Source organism: Amblyomma mixtum, chromosome 1, assembly GCF_055824585.1.
Source record: "Amblyomma mixtum isolate Tamu chromosome 1, ASM5582458v1, whole genome shotgun sequence".
In the NCBI taxonomy this organism is placed as follows: domain Eukaryota; kingdom Metazoa; phylum Arthropoda; class Arachnida; order Ixodida; family Ixodidae; genus Amblyomma; species Amblyomma mixtum.
In genome coordinates this window covers 271854060-271876514 of record NC_143012.1, presented here as the reverse complement: position 1 = coordinate 271876514, position 22455 = coordinate 271854060, and the positions used below count along the sequence as shown (strand labels likewise).

The following is a 22455-nucleotide window of genomic DNA, read 5'->3' as shown; positions in this document are numbered from 1 at the left end:
CGCTGCCATGCAGAAAGAGGAGGAAAGGGTCCCCCCCCCCCCCCCTGTTCTTGTGTGGCGGATAGGGTGCTCTTCAGTTGCCGACGCACCGGTTATTTCACGTAGGCCCCGGCACGTCGACGAATACGTGACCACCTTCCCACGGCTAGACCTGGTTCTTAGCGCTGCGGAAGCGAGGGTATCATATTGTTTGTGTCGGCATCGGCGGCGTTGTCCCTGAAACCAACTCCGCAGCTGGGGTTGACTCACTATCGAAAAGGTGAAACAGCTTATTTGCTGCGCTCAAATTTGGCATTAGGAAGTAACGTAATCGTCGGTAATTTTTTTTAAATTTTTATTAACGATCTACCCAAGTGTGTATCGTCTCAAATTGGTTATTCGCGGATGATTGTGTAATATATCGTAATATTACTAATGAAACCGACCGCCATTCACTTCAAACTGATCTTGACGCTGTAACGGCTTGGTGTTCTTCCTGGCTAATGTCTCTAAATGCATCTAAAACAAAGTTAATGTCGTTTACTAACCGTTCCACTCGAATTGCTACAACCTACTTCCTCCATAACGATACAGTTGAACTTACAACAACTTACAAGTACCTAGGAGTTCACTTTCAGTCTGACCTAACTTGGCATTACCATATTAACACAATCTTAGCATCAGCAAATCGCGCACTCGGCCTTCTTAGGCATAATCTCAAACACGCGCCTTCACATTTAAAAACACTTCCTTACACCACGCTAATCCGCCCGAAAGTTGAGTATACTTCTGCCATATGGGACCCTCATCAAGCTTACATCATAAACAACCTTGAATCCCTGCAAAGCCGTGCTGTTCGCTTCATCTTTTCAGATTATTCACGCTTCACCAGTGTCACAGCATTAAAACAACGTGCCGAGTTGGAACCGCTATCATGTCGACGCCATTTCGCTCGCCTAACCTTGCTTCACAAACTGTGTCACCATCCCACCCTCCACGACGACTTCTTTTTGCCACACCCTGCAGTCTTTCCTCGCCGTGACCACGTTAACAAAATAAAACGCATCACATGCCGTTCATTGCTCTACGCGAAATCATTCATTCCTCGCACTATAATAGATTGGAATAACTTGCCATCACACATAGCTATTGAGATTAACCCACAATTGTTTCAGCATTCGCTAAAGCAAACCACGAACTAACAGATTTGGTATTTTTGTTGTATTATGTGCATTTACTGAGTATTTTATTCTGCGTTGTTTGTTGTTATTATTTGTGTACATTACTAGTTTTAATTCATTATTACATGTATTTTGTTCAAATTCCTGTGCCATATTTTTATGATTGTATCGCCCCCCCCCTATGTAATACCCTCGCACGAGGGCCCTTAGGGGTATTGTAAATAAATAAATAAATAAATGTGCAGTTACATTTTTCTCATCTTTTCATGACATGCAGGCTTCCCCAGATTTATGAAGAATATCGGCATACAATACAGAATGCTGACGCATCAAAGGATCTCAAGTGGTGGTCCAATAACCATGGTGTTGGCATGGCAATGAACTGGCCCCAGTTTGAGGTGAGCTTGCGCCACTTTGCACGCCCTGCAATGAACTGGCCCAGGTTCAAATTACCTTTGTGTATGTGCTTGGTAACTACTGTTTTTTTTTTTCCATTTGAGCATTAGCTTGTAGAATGCTTTCTCTCACTTTCACTTGCTTGCAGTTGTGGAGCTTTCACTGCATCAGATGTTTTCCGATATTATTTCCCTGCTATGTGCTTTTCTTTTAGGCTTAACTTCTGTGCTTCATTTTATTTGCTGCATGAACTGTTGCTTAGGCTGTATCTATTCAGCTTGGGTAGTAATGCATTTATATGCTGTGTTTGCACAACTCTTAAGTCAGGTTTGCAAACCTTGCTTTTGCAATGTTGCCATTTTGCTCCACGTGCCTATTGTGTTTGGATTTATGAATGCAGCTACTAATGCTGGCATAGTTTTACATCTACGGAAATAAGTGCCCTCAACTTTGACTTCTGGCTGAGAATTATTGCTAACGAAGTTTGTTTAGGCACATAGCATATTTTGTGAAAGCATTAGCTTTTGTTTTTAAGCCTAAAACATATATTATGAGAAGAGGTGTTCTGAAAGAGCCCTGTAAACACTAGATATTATGGGAGGGGGCCAGGGGCAGGAAAGTGAGGTCTCGGGGAAGTACCTGACACTTTGTGCTGTGTGGAAAGCATCTGGCAGTGTTATGTGACTTACTCAGCGGCACATGTCATATTTATGAACAGTGAAACAAATGTGAGCCATACCTTTTTTGTGGACTCGCCTTGTACTACATAAATCTGTGGCTGCAGGGCAAGCCCTACTTTTGTCTGGACTAGTTTGTTTTCAGCTGAACAAATCTGTGTCATTGAATGTGCAGAGAAAGTAAACGGGTGTGCTAAGTCTTGTGAATACCACTACATAGTGACAGTTAATCTTGTAAACAGGCTGCATCAGTAGTGGCATGCCTGCCAACTCTTCCGATTTCATGAATCTTGCCCCAAATTTATGGAAAATTTAATTTGCGAAAAACCTTTAAAATTCTATTTAAAAAACCCACACTGTTGCCGGTGGTACCTTGCACCACCACGAGAACTCTATGTATGTACGATCTGTGGAATTAGCTGTAGCAGCTGGAACATTGTACAGATAGTAGATGGGTCCGATAGAAGAGGACTCCACATAGGTTGAGGTGGAGAAGGGAACCTCGCTCGCACCACTTATGTATTGCGGGTTAATTCTACCCAACTATATAAACCTTTATTCCTTTCTCCTGAACACCCGTTAGTTCGGATAATCCGGACTGCCGCCAGTCCCATCAAACGCCCGTGCGCTTGTTTATTCGGATGCCCAGGCACTGGCTCGGTCAATTTGGATGGACTGCTGAGGCAGTGCCGTGTCACGATATGACCTGCTCGACAAACCGATCTCCCAAATATTCGTCCTCAGGTCTGAAGTGCATGCTACATAGCTTCCGGTGCTCCTATGACGTGTGCAACTGCAGGTGTTTTGACAAAAGGCAGAGCCCCACAATAGGCCAGCTGGTAAAGTTTCTGGCCACTTAGTTTCATTTTCAGAGCTTTGCCGCCAGCCTTGAGTGGTGGCGGCTATTGGCTGCACTTGCTAAATCCCCTCAGCACTTGTTAGTCAGCCAGCCGAGCTACACACCATATAGAAGGACGATTGCGTTGTCGCGGACATTTTTGTTTGTTCGTTTCTTTATCGAAGGTGTCGTAATTACCACTCCGGCAAGGCTCTGAAAACATTGCGCACATCCTCGATTCTGGCCGCGTGATACTTCCGTTTTTCCAGCACACGGAAATTCCGCACTCGTCGCCATTTGTGCGTTTACTAACGTGCAGCACCACACTAGCGCGTCATACACTAAACAGGTGACGCAATGCGACATTTTGCTTTTAAAAAAAAGTGCGCTGGCTCCCCCCCTCCTGGTTGCAAAGGTGTTATGAATTTGAAAGCCGGTTGGCAGGTATGTGAGGTTGGCAAGTAGCAATTGTCATAGTAAAGCCAAACTGTGCGAAACCGCTGTTGTCACAGTTTTCGCCTTAAAAGGGGATAACAATATCCCAGGTTTCCACTAAATGAAGTTCGCTTTCACACAAACGGTTTTTGGCAGCTTTGAGGGGCGATTCGATAATTCGACATTCGGATAATTCGGACGTTTTTTTGTTCCACTCAGTCTGAATCAGCGAGGTTTTACTGTGCTATCTGCCCCTTTCCCTCGTTCACCTCTGCATCTGTGTGCTTGCGCTGAGCACCTGTGTTCACTTGAGTGAGAAAAGATGTACGAGTGCGCTTTTTGTTGCTTTTCATGCACTCTTTGGCTGTCTGCTTCCTTCAGTAATGACCCCTCCCTGTGTAGGAATACTCGGAGGAATTCCGGGACATCGTAGGCAAGAGCAGCAAGAAGGCAGCAATCCCCGAGAGCGGCATCACCCTCGTCAACCAGCACAAGATCGGCGAGGAGCTGCCTGTAAAGAAAAACTCCCCAGTGCCTCTCATGGCCTAATTTTTCTCTTTCAGCTGTTCTCTCTGTCTCCTCTCTTCTGCCTCTGCACTTGTCTGCGGTCTCGCCGTTTATTCAGATGAAGCTGGCAGCCTTTCTGGCCCTGCATGCATGCTGTGTCTTTGTTCTTTGGTGTTTCATCTTTGTGACTTACTAACCAGTGCAGCCAAAATTGCTTATTAATTAAAGCGGCACAGGTCAGGCGAAAATGTTTGTAACATCGACATCTTTTGGCCAGCGGTATAAGCACACTTTGGACAGGATTATGCAGCAACAGAGATATTTGTCTGCTTGTCTGGAGTCGTTCAACTGAGCAGTTAAATCTAGAATGGTAATTCAGAAAATGCAGCTAGCTTTTTTTCCCCTACCAGGAACTCGGAGCCTTATGTTGAAGTTGAAGTGAAGTTGTTTGGGGTGGGATGAAGGTGCAGTTATCCTTTTCAGGTGTTACCCGCCACTTTTCTTCAGAAATTTTATATTTCTGTCCAAATAGTTTATGCAGGCCTCAGGAAAAGCAGTCTTGCTTGCAGTGGAAAACGCCAGTGGTAATTGTTTTCACAAAATTTTGTACGTGCCCTTCAAACTGTCACAGTGACTGGAAATGCAACATTGAAACGTCAGGATTTATCTGCTGTGTACTTGAGATCAGGGGATTCATACTGTTTATTTCAGAGATGCACGTGATGCTGGAAGCTTAGTAGGCAACTATTATGGTTCATAAAACCTATCTGCATGAAAAGGGGGCGAATGACATGCTACCAGGCACATTGTTCTGAGAAGTAATATTTGCTGCATTCGCGAGGGGACATAAAAAAGCATCTTGTGTACAGTGTTTAAAGGGTGGTATAATCGTCTAGAATCGCTGCTAGCTGTTTCACTTCCAGTAAAAGTTCTGCATTCACAATTTGCACAAGAGTGTACATATCACCTTTAGAGTTGAGGTCCCCCGGAATTGTCGGATTTGTGCATCGGTGAGAGTTAAGTGGCATGTGAACAGCACGAATGGGAGTGGAGTATTTTTAACACTGAATGTTTGTGAGGGTCAAAACAGGCAAGTACTGAATACTCCATCATGCAACCTCTGCAAAACGGCCTGCAGCTTGTTGTGTACATCTAGCAGGGTAGTTTTTCGGGAGAGTCGTCCGCTGTTTATCCACTTCGAAGAGTCTAGATTGTTCTCAGCATGTCCTACTGTACCACTAAACATCCTATGTTCATGCTGTGCATTTTGCACATCGTGTACATAGAATTAAGGGGGGTGAGTGTGATTATTAGAAACTTGTTTTATATTTGTCAAGATACCTTGCTGAAACTTAGCATGCTGCTATATATGATAGAGTGCCAACTTCAAATGTGCATTTGCTAGGGATGTGCAAATATCTCAATTTTCGAATACGAATTGAATATAAATAAAAATGCAGCTGCAAATGTCAAATCACACATCTGTTTAGTACGAACAAATTATTTCAGAAAATGATAAACAAGAAATTGTTGTGCCCTTAATTTAAAGAAAAAAAGATAGAGTACGGTATTTGAAAATAAAATAAAAAAACGGGAGTGACTCAGCTCCGTAAAAAAAAAAAATTGTGCTTGTTGTGCCCTTAATTAAAAAAAAGATAGAGTACGGTATTTGAAACTGAACTAAAAAAAAAATCTGGAGTGACTCAGCACCGTATAAAAAAAAATTGTGCACAGAAATGTATACTACTTGATTCAGCAGCATAGCAGTAACTAACCTGCAAATGTTGTCGTGCAAAATTAAATCAGTAAAACGAGACAGGCAACAAAAATGTGATGGCTTGTAAAACCGCATTATTTTGGAGTTCAGTGGACCGGAAGACATGCCTGAGTTATCCGAAGGTCGATTTATGAAAGTCCCCTCAACCCCTTTAAAAAAAAAAAACTTAAAAATGTGGTAAAGCCTTCTGAGGCAGCTTCATCATGCAAGTACATGAGCGCCCAGTTTCGGCGTGCTGTAAGGACAACGCAAACTTGAGCGAGAGGACGAGACTGCTTCTAAAAAGGAAAAAAAATGACCATCGACGTGCCATTCGGGGTCTGAAAGTAGCACGGCGCTGGGATTGGACTATGGCAAGTGCACAGGCCGACAGGCGAGTGCTGAAGCTGAAGAGCAAGCTGCATGGCCAGGCTATTTTTTGGCCTAGCAACAGGGGTCCTCCGATCGTTTTTGCGCCAGCCCACTGAAGAGGTGCATGGGTTACAGTGCAGCGTCAGGTCTCAAAAACATAAGATTAGTAGTTAGGTCAGGTGTGGGCTAATCACCGCCTCATTGTTTTTTCTTTCAGGCTTTATTTATAAGCTACAAGATGAATTTATAGGCTTTTCCTTAGCCTTAGTATGTGTGGTGGGCCTTTGCAGATGTCTGCATTTTCTTAATTTTCTTAACTGAGAAATTACCATAAGAGCCTGTAATAACTGGCCCAATTAGTGTGTTATTTTGCCATATATTTCCTTGCGGGCGAGATATGTGAAATCTAAATGCATATTTGAAATCGGCAAGATATGTTGACAAAAAAAAAAAGACCCTCACCCCCCCCACCGTTCTTTAAGGTATGAGTCGACTTTTCCAGAAAAATTTTTTAATACCTGATAGAATCATAAAACTAGAAGGTTGTTTTGTCCTGATGAAAACGTCAGAACAAATGAAAACAAAATTTGGTTTTAATTTTTTTAATGCACTATATGTACATCTGACGCCAGCAGTCATAACATTTAGTTATCGCAAGTGAGATTGCTTTTGCTGTTATGCACATAAAGAGAGGAGCTGTGCAATGAACCAAAATAATTATGGTATCATCAATTGTATCCATGTAATAGGGGAATGAACAAAAAACTATGGTTTTCATGTAGGCATCTTTTGAGAAAAAACAAAGCAGTAAAAAAAGATTGCACAATTTCATTTCTTGTGGTTCACTACACATCTAGATGTATACTAAGTGTACAAAGTTTCAGTGAAAAATTTCGTACATAGTTGTAAGGCTAGAATTTCTCGTGTAAGGAGAAATGGCAAAACGAGTGTGTTGAGAAAAACGAGGAAGAAGATTCGAAATAGTTACAAATGCCATAAACCAATGTCCCAGAGACTTAGAACCCTCCCTATCTATAGCTCATTTCCTCCTTAGTCTTTGTACTGTGCGATGTCAGTGCACGTTAAAGAACCGCAGGTGGTCGAAATTTCCGGAGCCCTCCACTACGGCGTCTCTCATAGCCTTAGTCGCTTTGGGACGTTAAACCCCATAAACCAACCAACCTCCTTAGTCTTGCTTTACCTTGATTTTGCTCATCTGGCAGCTTACTTATTTTGTGTTTCTTGTGGCATCAGTACACTAAAAGAAATTTTCATACGTGTTGCTGGTCGCCTGTTACACAAGCTTTCAGTGTTAGTGGACCAGGTTTGATTTGATCCTAATGTGCTTCTAACCTCTAGTGTACCTCTGTTGCCATTTTCGAAATGACACAAGCCATCATACAAACCAGACTTCAGTGTTAGTATCCTGACATAACTGTTGAATGTGTTCCAAACGTCTTGCATTGCTTTCGTGAGCATTTTAGTTATAAATATATAAATAGACATAGATGGTAATGAACAGTTATTATTAGTCTAAACTGAAAAACGAACAAGAAAAATTAACTGATCACGCAAGAATTAGGTGTTTCTGTGGCCGGAAAATGTTTAGTTTTGGTTTATCAAAACGTGCAGGCAGTTATCAATTTGGCTGCATCATAACGATGTTATTTAGAAACTTTTTTTTTTTACAGTTCATTCAGGAATGATTCAGCATTTTTATGAAACAAAATTTGAAAATTTGAATTTTATTAAAAATATTTCTTTTTAAAAGTGGCCTCACATCTTAAGTGGTGGAAAGATATACTACATCGAAGTTCTTGTTACGTTCATGTCTGCCTCCTTTTTTGTGTGTAGTTTTGTACTTTGCGCAGCTGTTCTGGTTGTTCTAGCCAATATTTACGTTCGCATCGGTGCTTTCTAGCTGTTTATCAAGAATGGGAATGTCATTTGGCTACTATTTCAATTTCCATGATTGCAGCATTCAGCTTATGCTTTCCATCTCCACCTTAGTCATCATTTCATTTCTTTGTCTGAAATTCATTTTAAGTCTGCTCTATAGTAGTCGGGGATTACTTTCAGTTGTTGCATCACTTTCAGGGACAGGCCTAACGGCTTCCCTGGATTACTGCTCAGTTTTTTGGTTCTACCTAAGCATGTTTGGTTATTTTTCTTATTGGTTTTCTTGAAATAAGCCCTATAGAGGTCCTTACAGTAAGCATTAGACTCTCCCATAGTAGGATACAACTATTCAGAAACAGCATTTGGCAACAATGAGCCCCGGTTCACGGCATCCTGCATTGCTCTGCTGACCAGCCACAACAGTAAACAAAACCAGCTTTGTAATTTTTGATATTAAACCAGACAAATGTGTCGAAATTCTTGAGCTTACAATTTTGTGTTGCAATTAGCTTCTCTTGTAACAAGAAAATCTTTACAATGAGCTACTTTCTTGTCGCGGAGGAATTTTTTGTGGTGGTCATGAGTGCAGGCAAATCTTCACTGCAGTCTTAAATTGTATCCATCTATAGCAGTGTATGGCACCATAGTTTTGCGGTGCTTTCTTTCTTTGCTCTGACATTGTCACAGGGACTAGTTTTAATTTCCTTTGCGCCATACAGGCAAGTACTGCACATGACGCATGTGGTATCAAAACGAAATCTACTGCTAGCCGTAACTTCTGTATGAAAGAAACAAGCTTGAATTATCTGGTGCTTTAATTGAAGCATTTACTTTGCAATGTGACTATCAGCAGTTGAGTGTTTGAGCTGTGCTCTCTGTGTTCCTCTGCTGTACCGTGCTTCATTAAGTGGCTGCTCATGCTAAATTGGGTTTCCATCTGTGGATGCGTTAACTCGTATTTCTTATCCTTCCATGCTGTTGGTCCGAGCAACATTCAAACTTCTTTTTGCTAGTCCTCCATGCTATGCATAACAATTGATTTGTCTTCCTTTCCCTATGCTAACATCGCTGTAATTTCATGCAGTGCCTTGTTTGATCCTGCATCTGAATGTGACACAGCAATTGCATGCATGTTCTACTCTCCAATTTTGCTTCATCATTCAGCGATCTGTGGTAACACTGCTACTACTCTAGATCTTAGTATGTTAAAACACCTAGGTGTGCTTGTGATAAATGGAATTATATCTTTAATTTAATTCATTATTTCTGAAATGCATTGCTTGGTCATCCTCTCCGTGTGTCTAAATGTTGCATAATGAAGTTCGAATCCGTGCTGAATGCAGTGCAGTGTTGTGCTACTTTGAGTGCAAGTAAAAGCAACATGGAAAACGATCACCTCAGTTTTCGGTTATCTGCACTTTAGCTTATGTAGGTTGTGTGTGCAGTATTTGCAAAATGTGACAGACCAATTAGAAGCCCATTTTTTCTGTTCACTTTTTACATATATATTGATATTTATTACAGAAAGTTATCCGTTGATGTATGTGTCATGCCCAAAGTCCTTGCATTACTGTGCCATCAATTGATCACTATGGTGCTTGGCTGCTGTCCCGAAAGACGCGGGTTCGATCCCGGCCGCGGCGGTTGAATTTCTTTGGAGGAGAAATTCGAGGCCCGTGTACTGTGCGATGTCAGTGCACATTAAAGAACCCCAGATGATCGAAATTTCCGGAGCCCTCCACTACGGCGTCTCTCATAGCCTTAGTCGCTTTGGGACGTTAAACCCCATAAAACCAAACCAAACCAATTGATCACTATGCCACAACGTGTGAAGAGATACTTTGGGATTAATGTGGATATAAAGGTGTAGTGCTTTGCATTTTGACTGATGGATTGCATATGGCTTCCAGGAATACACACCTGAAGTGCAGCATATTCATCGCAAGGAAAAAAAAGGTCTCGATGCTGGTGGCATTACGCTGACAAGTGTGAGCACGCGCACTGACGGTGTGGTGCCCAGTGCGCCCAAGAACCAGGGCACCAACAAGGGATCTAAGGATACCACGGGCACCAATCATTCCACAGCTGCTACTACCAACAACTCGACACCAACAGGCACCACAAACACGTAAGAACTACCACCATTGCATCTCTAAATTGTGCAAACATCAAAGGTTCAGACTCCGAGGAGTTTATGAGCAGGCTTTCACTGAAACATAATGTGGGTCTCTATGGGTGTTGGTCACCGAGAAGAAACAGTAGTTGGATTGGTGGCTAACTGGTGTCTAAATCTAGTTCAGGTATCACAGTAGCAACAGGTACCGTATTTACTCACATAATTTGTACACCCCCTAACTTATTACGCCGGGTTATTAAAAAAAAAAAAAACTTTCACTCGGATACTGTATATACTTGTGTAAGAGCTGCATCCCCCAACTTGGCAGCCGGTAATCCATAAAAAAAAATTCTGCCAGAACTCTCTTATGTGTGCACAATTTTTCCCACGTGGTACGTTTCAGTGGGAGCTAACAGACGAGATAACTGCCTGCAGCACTCGGTACAACCACGGATGCATCGTCGTGTGCGCCGGACTCTGCCTGGAATCGCGAACACACTATGCCTCATCATGTGCGCTTGGCATTTTTGCCAGAAAGGACAGTTACACTACACAAATGTTGGGATGGGTGCACTCATGCATGTTTCCTTGTGGTGACATGCCACCCGTCAGGCTCAGGTGCCGTAGTAGCGTGCCATTCGTATGGTGTCGCTAGGCCTGATGTGCTTCGCATCAAAGCCGCAACGAAAATGCTTTGACTCTTGTTATAGTTAATCGTAAAAGATCGTAATGCACCATTTGAAAGAAGAAAACATGCTACTAAAATTGGTGTCCGTGGTTCTTTAAGATCCTAACCTTGTTACCAGTTTATCATCACACAATAACCCCGCATTAAAATGAATGTATAATCGATTTCCGCAAGACCGCTTCGACAGTGAAGTGCATGGAAAAACAGGCCAGGCAAAGGCGACCTGACAGCCGCAGCTCGCACGCTGGGGCACCATTCCGAACCGCCGGCAGAGGCATACCATATTTACCCGCATAACGATCGCAGTTTTTTTTTTTAAATTGACGCAAATTTAGGGGTGTGATCGTACTAGTTTTGTCCGTGATGCATTCTAGGAGGACTCTAGTGTCTTTTTCTTACAACCCAGGCAAAACCGCCATCAAAAGAAATTCGAACAGCAGAGTGTGTAGGCACCACGGTGTTTGCGTTTCTTTTTATCGTGATAGTACAAAGTTTTTAATAGGGTTTATTGTCAGATGCATTGCATAGCGGGGATTTTGTTTTACTAACAAAGCGTCGTTGCAGTGCTGGTGGCAAACTGCTCTATTCTATGCGTAAATTCGACTGTTTGAAGCAGTGACAAAGTGCAGTGCTCTGCTCCGCTGTTTCCTTGATAAATAATAGACTGGTGCTTTGACCTGAAATCCTTCGCCTGGAAGATAGTCACTGCAATCATTAAAAAAAAAATGTGTAGGAACTCTTTCTAGGCATGGCTTCCATTAGTGCCCTGAACTCAAGGGTGGTGACATTTTGGGCCCTCTTGAACCCTTGAGAAGCAGGATATTCAAGCAGATGTTGTTCGTTGTACAAGCTGGACGCCACAATGAGGGGTATCCATCAGTTCCTGGGGGCTGGTTTGGTGACACATCTTGCCATTGGCGCAGGGAGAAAAAGCCTTACAACCCCTTTGAAGAGGAGGACGACGATGAGATCGACCATCCAAGTCGCATGTAAAGTGACATTACATAGTGGCTGTGCAAAGCAAGCTTGTTTGGCGCTGTTCTCTGAGCTTAAGCCTCCTTTTCTCTCCACCTATGGTTTGCTTTCACCGCTTCACCCTCTGCCGCTCCAGCAGGCTGTGCCTGTATGGGCCCATTACAACCGTAAGCCACACACAGTTATGCAATAGTATCAGGGTGTAAGAAGGGGAGCATGACTTCGTGTAAGTACTATCAAGAGACCTCAAGATCATCATGCGGCTTTTGATGTTTAGGGGAGGCAAAATGTAGAATGTGTTACTTAAGTAATCTAAATATATATAGTACATTAGATGCATTGAAAGCTTAGTTTTTGGGTTGGGGTCTGCTGTAATTGTAGATTTGTTTAATGATATGCACAGTTGGAGGAACGTTTTTTACTTAAATAGTAACCAACAGTATATTCACAAAAGATGTCAGCTTCTCAGAAGCTGTGCCTCAGTGACTTGTTATAAAGATCATCAAGCAAACGAATTGGCAAGTACCATATCAGTCACAAGATGCTACGCTTGGGCTTTTGTTCAGGTAGAGACATTTAGTGATATTTAAATAGCATTTAGAGGCTTGCCCAGTAGCAGTTCTCAGTTAGTTCTGTGCATGCACGGATTCCCTGTGTAATGTGAGTAGTGCCTGTAGCTGCTCTAGCCTGTAGTGGCACTGTGTAGTTGGGTACATAGTCATCTGTATTTTAGATGTCCAAAAGTGCAACGTGCTTCGCTTGTTCTGAAATTTCATTCACCTGCTCTTAGCTCTGTTTTCTTCGTTTTGCCTCAGCCAATTAGCTTATTAGCCAACTTGGCAAAAGCTTTCTCGCTCATTTTTCCCCCTTAGTTGAGTTACTTCATTCTTGCAGCGTTTTTTCATTTTCGTTGCAAGCACCTGTGCTTGGTGACCTTAATGCAGTCTGCACTATTTAGACCCTTCTGCATTCATGAGTTGAGTAGTTGCTATTGGCCTGAATTAAATAAGCAGGCCTTAGATTTTTTTTTCTGGTCATGCCTGCTGTTTAAACTTGTGGGTCTAGTATGCTGCATCAGATTTCTTGGTTTTGATAAATTAGGATTTTTGCTTCTTGATCTGTAGCAGCAGCTAGCTGTTGATCAATCTTGCATTATTCTTGCTTATAGCTGTAGATGCTGTTTTGTGGGGCATTTTGTACAGCAGTGGTCTCTGCAGTACAACTTTCTCCACAGGACAAGCAAGGTGCCACAAAAATCCACTGCTCCTCCATTTTTAAAGCAAGTTAAACGTGCATTGGCTAGGGCTCTGGTAGCTGTCACTAAAATCAAAAATCATTGGCGTGCTGCAGCACAAGAGACCAAGGGTGTGGAGCCGAGCCTGTTGTTTGTGGCTTGCAGGAATGGGCGCGCTGGTGAATCAAACCCATTCGAGGAGGACCACGAGGACTGGGACGAGGAGTCAAATGATGCGCTTGTAGACAACGGGGAACCAGGTGTGCCTGTAAGAGCACTGTATGATTATGACGGCGCTGAAGCAGATGAGCTCTCGTTCAAGCAAGGTATGTGTTAAGGAGTAGTTGTGGCTACTCTGCTTTGTACAAGAACCTTTGTGGTTTCAGTTGTGCCGAATTGTGGTCACTATCAAGAAACTTTAAGCCATGAAAGAAAGCTGTGCTTCCTTCAGTAGTGTGAATTAGAGCTGTGCACGGGCTCGGGCCGGCCCGAAAGCCCGTACCCGGCCCGGCCCGCGGGCCGGGCTCGGGCCACGGTATATTTGTCTCGGACGGGCTGGCCAGGCTTCGCGATCGCGATTGCTCCTGCGTGGCTCCAGCCAAGGTTCGAAACTAATCTGCAGGAGCGCCGCACTTGCCTCAAGCCGTCATCAATGGACGATTTGTTGTTTTTACATAACTTGGAGTGATAACTCTCTACATGCGCCGTGTTTGCATATACTCACTAATTTTCATTTAGACCATGAGAGCCGAGCATTTTAAAAACATTGAAATAAACTGAGTTTCATTAAATTGCCTCTATCTGTTTCATCGTCACTTCAATTAAAAGTTTTGCAGGTCGGGCCGGGCCCGGGCCGGCCCTTAACTCGGGCCGGGCCCGGGCGGGCTTAGGTTTCTTCAGTGTCGGGCTGGGCCGGGCCTCTGTCAGTACTGTGGGGCTCGGGCCGGGCGCGGGCTGAGATTTGCGGCCCGTGCACAGCTCTAGTGTGAATATCAATCTGGAAGCTGCTTCAGCATACCTATGGGCCAGTAATTGTCATTTTGGTGCTTCGTGTGCTTTGAACCTCATCAACTCGCACGTGTCTGCTGTATCTCCATCTTTTTGTTGCCAGTAGTTAAGTGTTTCTGGAATTGCAACGAAGGCATCCCAACTTTTGATTATTCCAATCATCAAACCATCCCTCGGTCACTGAGATCATAGTAAGTACTTGAAAAGAGTATTCCAGTGTCCGATACAGGGGTTTGTCCTTTTTTGGAAACACCACATTTACTTGCATAATGGATCCACCCCTCACTTTTGTGGTTTATCTTCTTTTCTCTTTAAAGCGTTACCTCTTCTTACTGCATTCCTCAGTTTTGCGCTCTCCGCAGCACGTACCTTGTTAGTGCACCAATTGCGGCACGCTATTAACACCAGTTTCATTTCAAAGTTGTCTCTGAAGAAACAGGAATACAAATTTTTGTCCCTATTTGTAACCGTGTTACTCAACTTCTGGGAGAGGCAAGGTAATAACTTTACCCTTGTTGCACGACTTGGCATCAAGAGAAGCCAGTGGCATGTATTTTAGCAAGTTCCCTGCAGCAATTTCTTGAAAGCTCTCACCAAAAAGTTACATAACATATACAAGTCCACAAGGAGTCGTTTCACATAAAAATAAATTGCATATCTGGAATCAGCACACAAACGTATTGTTACAACCGTAACGTCACAACAGAGACAGGGCCGCAAACTTCAGCCTCCTTGTCCGTGCTTCCGTTTTCTTGCCCGTCTGGGACTTCCACAAGACCGCAACTATATATAGTCCCTGATGTTTTCATAAATATGACTTCATTAACAAATTTTTTGTCTAAGAATAGCTTCCCTTCCTTAAACATTTGCGACACACGCTCGTAATCATCCTGTGAGTTTTCTTAATGTTGCATAAAAAACTCTTACCTGACCTTCAGGGCCGGTGTAGAACACGTTCGCTTTATCTTGCGCGGTCGACTATTGCAAAATGAACACATATCGCCGTTATGCAGCAAACACCTTTCAAAGCGAACCATGCCGAGCACCTGCGACAAGAATGCGGCTGACTGTGTGCTTTTGCTGATGATAAATGGCCGTGCGGGCAGGGGGACGTATATGAACTTTGACTCTACCACTACCAACTGTTTACTGGAAGAAAAGGGGCATATTTATAACCCTCACTCACCATGTGACAGCACTCTGTCGCTCAATGATTGGCTGGGTTGAGAGCAATCAGAGTTATCAGAGTTATTGCTGCGTAGATTTAAGGTAGCTGCAGAATGTGCACTGACGCTTTGGCAGAAACTTGTCACCTTTCAAGCTGTTGCTGTTTCACTCATCCTTCTCTATTTGTTTTTTTTTAAAATAGGGGACCAGTTTGAGAAGTTAGAGGACGAGGATGAACAGGGCTGGTGCAAAGGCCGCAAGGACGGCCGGGTTGGTCTCTACCCCGCCAACTATGTCGAAGTCATCGCCCCCTAGACAGTGTCGCTTCTCTGCTGGCCGGGAAAGGAGGAGACGGAGCGGTCGTCATCACCAGAAGGCGTGCATGATGTGACGGCACGATGCTTCTGCGACAAGATGAAACTCATAAGCTGTTCATCTCCAAGTACACGACTGTTTGCCACGCGTGTGTCCCCCTCCTCTGGCTCTCTCCACTTCTCCCTGTGTTGGCGCGCCACATGCAAACAAATGGCTGGCTCCGCATGGACATAGTTAGTGTGCGTGTGCGGGTGATTGTGCGTGTCCACTCTCTCTTGGGCCCCTCCTTTTGTTGTTTTTCCGACCTTCCAAAAAATGTGGCACCTGTGGTGGTGCGCCATGTGTTTGTTGGTGGCCAGCGCCACTGGAAGATGGACTGCTGGTGGTTGTACAGAGGTGTGGTGGTGTCACACGCAAGCATGTTTGTGTGTGGTCGCATTGTCGGTATACATACATATATCTGCAGTTAACCTGGAGCCAATGTTGTCCCCTCTCCCCGAATAACCATAACCTCAGGAGGCAGTCTTGTCCACACCTGGTAGATTGCGATGCCTTCTGTAGTTGCCACTCTGTTCACTGTGACCAGCTTCCGTCTGGGTGGTCAGTGTGTGGAAGCTTAGCACGTTAGTGGCATTTATTTAACTCCAACTTCCTTTTCTTGCCTCTTCTCTAGATAGTTGTTTTGGGTATTTTACACTGAACTGTTTTTCTTTTTCCTACCTGTACATAACGTTTAATGTTGTTGTCAATTATGGCATGTTGCAATCACATGTAAAGAGTTTTACTGAAAATTGTACAACTTTGGAGCTAGGCAGTGTGTCTTATTTCCTTAATTTGATCTTTTGCAGTGCTGTAACTATTTTTGATGGCATGCTAACAAGTGCAAAGTTTTGAGACTCAACACTGCATTAGGGGAGACAATTTTCGTTTCAAAGAGGCCTTTGTCAGCTCTGTTGCAGTTCCCAAAACTAGTGTCATATATTGTGTTGGAAAGGTTTCACTAGGAAGGCAAAGGCTCATTATGGAAAAGTGATTGTTTGATTAATCTAATGTTCTATAGCTCTAGACATCTGTAATTGATACCTGCAATGCCAGGTGGAACAACTTCTGTGGAGTCCTTGCGGATACTGAAAAGAAAAAGCACGTCGTAAGAGCTGTACGAAAACACTTTTTAATTGATCATCCTTTGATAGAGGACGCTTCTGTTGTAGTAACTAACCTACCAAATGTGGATCTTTCATAGTCACTTTTGTAAAAACATATTTTTACTGCTTTGGTTTCTTTTTTTTTTTTTCCACAGCTGAACTAGCCACCTGAGTGGTAGTGGTTGATGTGGTTTCATTCTTGTGTTGAGTGATGAAGTCCCTATAGTGCACCGTAATATACCTCTTTGTTTCTTTCTTCTTGCAGTTTGCACAGAAAGTGCCTTGCATGTATTGAGTTTTCTTTTATTGTGCGCTAGATATTTTATACCATTTTTTACACAAGTCTTTGTACTGGCTTTTTGTGTTTCGGTGTCTTGTGCAATTTCCTTTTTTTTTTTTTTTTACCTCCATGAGGCCTTCTCAAGTCGATCTAGGCACAGCAAAGTTTCCTGTTTTGAGCATAGCTGACCTGTTTCTTATATACACGTCAGCATATCAGGCGCAGCTTAAACCATTACCTTTATTGCACCAATGTGTGTTGACACTTCGTTGAAATCGCAGATGTGCACAGGATGCACACAGCTTTGTTGGCGATACAATGTTGCGAAGAGACGCTTCTGCCTAGCACAATGAGCTTCCAGAATTTCGCGAATCATTTCCTTGTGTTTATCATTTTTGCGAGCACATTGCAATGGGCTAAGCTGTTGTCATGTTTGAACAGTGCTATTGCCTGCAGTGATCTCCCCTCGGTGAGAATATTTTGTTTCTTTGTTTCACTTTTCTGTCGGGTATCGTAGGCTGTGCTCTCATGCTACATTAAACAAGACTAGTACTGTGGAAGCATCACGACGGAGCTGTACAAAAATGTTGCACATTGAAACCCTGCCATTCTTCCATCCACTTTGGGTGTGACACGAGAAGCATAATGCTACTGTTTCCTTTGCGACAGCAACGCAGGTGAATACTATTTTTATGAGCCAAAAGCAGGGCATGCGGCGAAAGTTCATGCTCGCAGTGCTTGTACATATGTTACACACTATAGTTCTGTTGCAGAAAGAAACTCGCAGAACTCTGAGCGAGATTGCTTGCATCCCGAACATTTTAAGCAAGTTGTTTCAGCCAGCACTGTCTTTGTCGTAGTTAGACGGGTTTCACTTTCAGGGCTGCTGTCAATCGCCACGCTTCCTCGGAGCCACCTAAGATCTAGTGACTTTTGCATTTGGCACAGAATGCTGTTCTCTGACAGTTTTTTCTTTTTTTTTAAACAGTCCAACGAGGAAGTCCGTGGCACTTGCTAACTGCTACCATTTCCTGTTGAGCCATGCAAGAGTCGCAGTTGCAATTTTTTCGTTTTGCTTTAACTGGTGAAATAGAGTTTGAGACTTAACAGTAGCACTCTGGAAAGCGGATGCTTTTCTGTGAGTAAAAGTGAAACTTTTGATTGGATCAGATCGCTGTAAATAAAAATGTCTATGAAAACTTGGTTGCTGCATATAACACTGGAAGCATCTGTATTGTAGTTATTGCTTTATGACAACTTGAACTGGTATACAACAGCCTGGCTGCAAGTTTTTTACTGTTAGGCTGTTCTGAGCACAGAGGAAGTGTGTGCCAGTGATGTCTTGATGTCTTGCCCTTGGGATAAGTGCAAGCAGATGCTGATGTAACACAGCATACATAGCATAGAAGGTACCATAGTAAGAATAGGCAGTGGCACCCTCTGTTGGTGTAAAATGCGAATTTAGCACTTCTCAGTGGGAATGGAGGTTATAAGAAAATATTTCGTACATGTTGCTGCACTGCCCTAAAGTGGCCATGTGTATCGAAATGCTACTGTAGGATACAGCATAAGCCTGTGATGAAGCTCCGCCACACTCGGTTCTTAGTATACTTCTTGCTGGGCGAGGTGGTATGTGGTTTTAAATTCACAACTGACTGCGCTAACACATGACAGACATGGGAGATGAGGTTGGTGGGGCTGGCGTAAACTTCAACTTGCTACTGATTTTATTGCCTTGAAAGTAAAAACTTCTTTAAACTCTAATAGAAAAACACTCCCCGAAAAGAGGGATACAAGTCAAGCCAGTGCATATGTCGCGCGAAACTCTGCAGAAATTTTCTTCCTAAAGAAACATGTATGACTGGCTTGGGTACGCTTTCCAACAGCTCGCATGCTACCTTGCTCCTGCCTATAATCTTAATATTCTCAGGCCATGGCTTGTAACGCTTGCTTGCAGTGAGGTGAGCAGGCAAGTTCACTATTTTTTTATTGATAATGCATGCTCCCTTGCGCAGGCGTTAACACAGTGGCCTCTCTGATCTGTGTAGATTTTCACACCTCAGCAGAATTTGGTAGTTGACAGCCATGGCTAATATCACTTTCTAGCATGCTTCGTTCCACATCCACTAGGCCAAGCTCCTTCGCCACTGATCCTCGAGGTTACAAGAGTAACAAAAGAGAGTGATTAAATGAAAATTCAATATCGAGCGCGCCATGAGCCAGCTGCAGGCCTCTGGACGTGTGTGCGTAACCATTGCTTAATATTCCCCATGAAGCTCTTGAGCTTTCAAGAGTAACAGCAGAGGAACCCAAAGACAAAAAGCTGCAATAATATAGCTTGCTATCGGTCATCGGAGCAGTGTCGGCGGATGCTCGGACAGAGGTCTTGGGCTGGTACTGGCATTGGTCAGAGTTGTAGTCGGAATAATCAAGTGGTGATAAGACAGTCAAGCAAAGGAAGGTTAAATGTAGAGACTGTGAGGTGTTGCTGGACCTAGAGGAAACTGTTTGAATCTGTAGAGGAGGCAGAAAACTCTGAACTTATGTGGAGATGTTGCGCATGAAGTGAACGTCTGGACAGGGTTGACAAAGCAATCCAAGGGGCAAAAGGAGCGCACCATGAAGTCGGATGTGCACAGAATCAAACGCAGTGTGCAAAATTGTGTTCAGATAAATTGTGTACTGTAAAAACTGACCACCCATAAAGGAAATAACTAACCCTCGTTCATGAAATTTGTATTTCCTTTAAATTGAATTGCACATGAATAAGCGCTGAAAAGCATAACTGCCTATCGAATAATCTGGCCGCTGGAACAATCCTAGACTGCATTTAACCTAACTGGCCCACACCTAAATACATTCAACTATAAAAGGGGCTGTGAAAGTGGCTGTTAAAAATTTAAATCTGGAATTCCTGGGATGTTAACCCTTTCCAGCCTAAATTAAAACTACTAATATAAATAACTTTGTATCCAGAAACTAGCATGTGTAGGATGAGGATAATTTGAAAAGATGAGAAAAAGTCCGTCGGTTCTTGATAAGCTTTTTTGTTAGATTACAAGTGGAATTGTTGAGACTTCGTGGGTGTAAAATGCTTAGTTTTGGGAGTTCTTTGGAAATTTTATTAAATATCAACTGCGTTGACACTATGCTAGTGTCTGCTGGAATAGAGGATGCCACTGTTCTTGCGAAGAAAATGTGAGCGTGACATGACACACAGACTGTACCTATTTTAATTTTTCGTTGCGTGCGGGCCGTTGTGCGGTCCTATAAAAGCGAAATTCTTCAGCTGGTCGAAGACAAGCACGGAGACATGCCGTGTAAGGGACAGGGCAACCACACAGTCAGTACAGACATTATCAGCCTCAAGCTCACAGCATCTACTTAATGCACTAACTAAAATTTGTGATGCGAAATTCTTAGATGGAAGGAATGCAACAGCATTTCAAGTATTCGTACGGTGAATGTACTGCTTGCAGTGTAGGATCATATTCCTAATTTCTACTTTTTTCAGCAGTATCATGCATGCTGCGTCCACAATACGGATTTTGTTGTGACGACATTTTTGGACGCACAACACGAACTGGTGGGCGAGGCGGCTTTTCTTAGGTTGAAAACTGGAGGGCATTCAACCTTCGGCATAATTGCACTACCACTTGTTTCTGCACAGTCCTGCAGTTTTCAGTTTGCTGCCATGGGTGGTATTCCATAGAGGTTCAATGCTCTTTTGTTATTTTGTCTTCGGGTTGTTGTTGTTGTTGTTGACCTATATGCGATGAATGTTACTTTTTTTTTCATAGCATGAACCTGCACCTCCACACCTGTGGTGGGTCACTCTTGAAACTTCCTTTCCGTGTGAAAGTGCTTGCGCTGAATGTAGACATTTTCAAAGGAAAAAAACGTTGATTGTTATATATAAACTGCAATAGACAATATTTACACGGCGCAAGCAGTCGAAGGTAACTCAGATACGACTGCGCTGCTTATTCTACAATAGGACCTCTAGGTCCTTGTGATTCCATTTGAAATCACTATTATTTGCAACATATTTTAGCGCTTGTAAATGTGTTAAGGCGCAATAATTTATTTTTAATTTGTAACGTGAGGCATACTTGTACCTGTCCACGTCATTAGAGAAAAACAAAAACAGTTTTCTTTCCTCTCCACTGTGCAAGCAAGGACGTGGCGCTAGGCAATGGCGACAGCAAAGTGTACACAGTTTCTACATTCCTCTCCTTCCTACTAGCATATGTCGGTCAGGTGAAAGGCCTTTGCCCTGCCATATATTCTAATGAATAGCTGATTGCTGGAACTACCGCAAAAATAATAGGACTTTCTCACTCAATTCAAGACTAGCGACCCAAATTTCATGATTCCAATTGGAATATCCTCCTGCAAGAATTTTTTTAATGAGTTTTGTTGAAGCTAAGTTACCTGCACTCAAAATTTTAATTTCAGTATCTTCACCCCTTTCCCTCTCGCTGCTTTTTTGCACGCTCAGTGTTTGGCGCTCCTCCCCCAGCCCCATTGCGGAAATCCCCTGAGGGAGAAGCTTCCTGACCTGCTGGAGCAACGCTGCTGACTGGCTGCAGCCATGGTAGCTGCGTGAGGCCTGAAAGAATCTAACCAATAGCCATCTCTGAATAGAGTTAAGCAGGAGCGTGCGAAGAGGGTCCAGCTTAAGTTAAGGACAACGCAGCGAGCTATGGAAAGGAAAATGATAGGTGTAACTTTAAGAGATCGGAAGCGGGCAGAGTGGGTGAGGGAACAAGGGTGGGTTAATGACATCCTAGTTGAAATCAAGAGGAAGAAATGGGCTTGGGCAGGGCATGTAATGCGAAGGCAAGATAACCGCTGGTCCTTAAGGGTAACGGAGTGGATTCCAAGAGAAGGCGAACGAAGGCAGAAAGTTAGGTGGGCGGATGAGATTAAGAAATTTGCGGGAATACGGTGGCGGCAACTTGCGAAGGACAGGTTGGAGAGGCATGGGAGGGGCCTTTGCCCTGCAGTGGGCGTAGTCAGTCTGGTGATGATGTGCGAAGGAGGAGGGAGCAAGCACGAAGAAGTTGCCGGAAAGGACTCTCAAACTTTAGTGCGCGATTGGTTCTCTGCTCTGTGTAGAAGTATTATTTGGCTTGGGTTCACGGTCGAGAGAAAGTATATACTGATTGAGCGAGTTTATGTACTCTCCTCACAAAATGTTTCAGAGCCCCTTTAAAATATTAAAGGAAAGAACTCGTCTATTTGATGCTGCCAAGTCGTTCCTAAGTCAGTCTGTCTGCTCCCAGTCACCACATCCAATCATAAGAGCCCCAAAATTGGGGTCAAAGCCCCTCTGTATTTTAAAAGTACTGCAATTATTAGATCTTTCCGTCATCCCGGAGTTTCCTCTTCCCAGCCTCTTCTGCTCCCCATTTGCCAGTCTGTGTGTACAATGTGGACCACATGTGCATACACATTCGTGCCGGGACGTGTCTTACTTTCAGC

The 22455-nt window shown here is 43.4% G+C and overlaps 1 protein-coding gene across 6 annotated transcripts in view; it reads left to right on the top strand.

The window, feature by feature from the left end:
* The window catches only part of Synd (protein kinase C and casein kinase substrate in neurons protein Synd), a 117548-nt gene extending 99377 nt beyond the window's left edge, over positions 1-18171 (top strand). For 4 of the 6 annotated variants that reach the window (XM_089565922.1, XM_089565924.1, XM_089565923.1 and 1 more), the window contains 6 exons: positions 1438-1558; positions 3909-4019; positions 9951-10168; positions 11768-11833; positions 13219-13379; positions 15431-18171. In XM_089565922.1, the coding sequence (XP_089422048.1) occupies positions 1438-1558; positions 3909-4019; positions 9951-10168; positions 11768-11833; positions 13219-13379; positions 15431-15543 (790 nt within the window). In that variant the 3' untranslated portion in view covers positions 15544-18171. The remainder of the gene's footprint in view (positions 1-1437; positions 1559-3908; positions 4020-9950; positions 10169-11767; positions 11834-13218; positions 13380-15430) is intronic. The other 2 variants (XM_089565926.1, XM_089565927.1) reach the window with 2 other exon arrangements.
* Positions 18172-22455: the final 4284 nt, after the last annotated feature.